Raw genomic sequence first — 970 nt, forward strand, 5'->3', positions numbered from 1 at the left:
CCCTCCTGCCTAACCCTTTGGGGGGTTCCTCTGTTCTCCACCCCCTTTCTTGGCCCTTTTAGGGGTCCCTCCCTCCTTCCTCAGCCCTTTGGGGGTCCCTCCCTGCCTGCTCCCCTCCCCCTCGTGTCCCTGAGGGAGCTTTCCCACTGGAATTTCCCCCGTTAACCCTCATGGGGTCCCTTTTCCCTCCTCGCAGAGGAAGGAGCCGGTGGGGACGGACGAGTCAGTCCCAGAGAATGCCCGGAACCTGGAGGGGCTCACGGCCGATGTGCTGGGGGTGAGTGGGACCCCCGGAGCCCCCTGTGTCCCCAGAACCACCCCTGTGCCCCCCTGAGTCCCCCTGTGCTCCCTGAGCCCCCCTGAGCCCCACCATGCTGGATCTGGGATTTGTGGTGCTGGATCCAGAATCTGTGGTGCTGGATCCAGGCTTTGTGGCGCTGAATCCGGGATTTGCCGTGCTGGATCCAGGATTTGCCGTGCTGGATCTGGGATTTGCCGTGTGGGTTCTGGGATTTGCTATGCTGGATCCAGGATTTGCCGTGCTGGGCCACCTCCCCCCTGTCCCCGGGGGTCCCTGCCCTGAGCAGGGTCTCTCTGCAGGGTCTCTCTGCGGGGTCTCTCCGCAGGCTCTCCAGGTGTCCCAGATCAAGCAGCTCCGGCTGCTCATCGATGAGGCCATCCAGGAATGTGACTCAGAGCGGCTCCGGCTCGAGGCTGAGCGGTTCGAGAGCCTGCGGGAGATCGGGAACCTGCTGCACCCCTCTGTGCCCATCAGCAACGATGAGGTGGGACAGGGACACGGACAGGGACGGGGAAAGGCACCTGGGACACGGGACAGGGACAGGACGGGGAAAGGCACCTGTAACATGGGGAGAAGGACAGGGACAGGAAAAGGCATGTGGGACACCGGAAGAGGGACAGGGAAAGGCACGTGGGACATGGGGGGGGAGGTGGGGACACCTCCGTGGGG

General features: G+C 64.1%; 1 protein-coding gene across 1 annotated transcript in view; it reads left to right on the forward strand.

The window, feature by feature from the left end:
- The window catches only part of SARS1 (seryl-tRNA synthetase 1), a 22,269-nt gene that overhangs the window by 9,201 nt on the left and 12,098 nt on the right, over nucleotides 1–970 (forward strand). The window contains exons 2-3 of the mRNA XM_029965880.1: nucleotides 197–277; nucleotides 627–785. Coding sequence (XP_029821740.1) covers nucleotides 197–277; nucleotides 627–785 — 240 coding nt within the window. The remainder of the gene's footprint in view (nucleotides 1–196; nucleotides 278–626; nucleotides 786–970) is intronic.

Source organism: Manacus vitellinus, unplaced genomic scaffold, assembly GCF_001715985.3.
Source record: "Manacus vitellinus isolate BGI_N305 unplaced genomic scaffold, ASM171598v3 scaffold_121_pilon, whole genome shotgun sequence".
Taxonomy (NCBI): domain Eukaryota; kingdom Metazoa; phylum Chordata; class Aves; order Passeriformes; family Pipridae; genus Manacus; species Manacus vitellinus.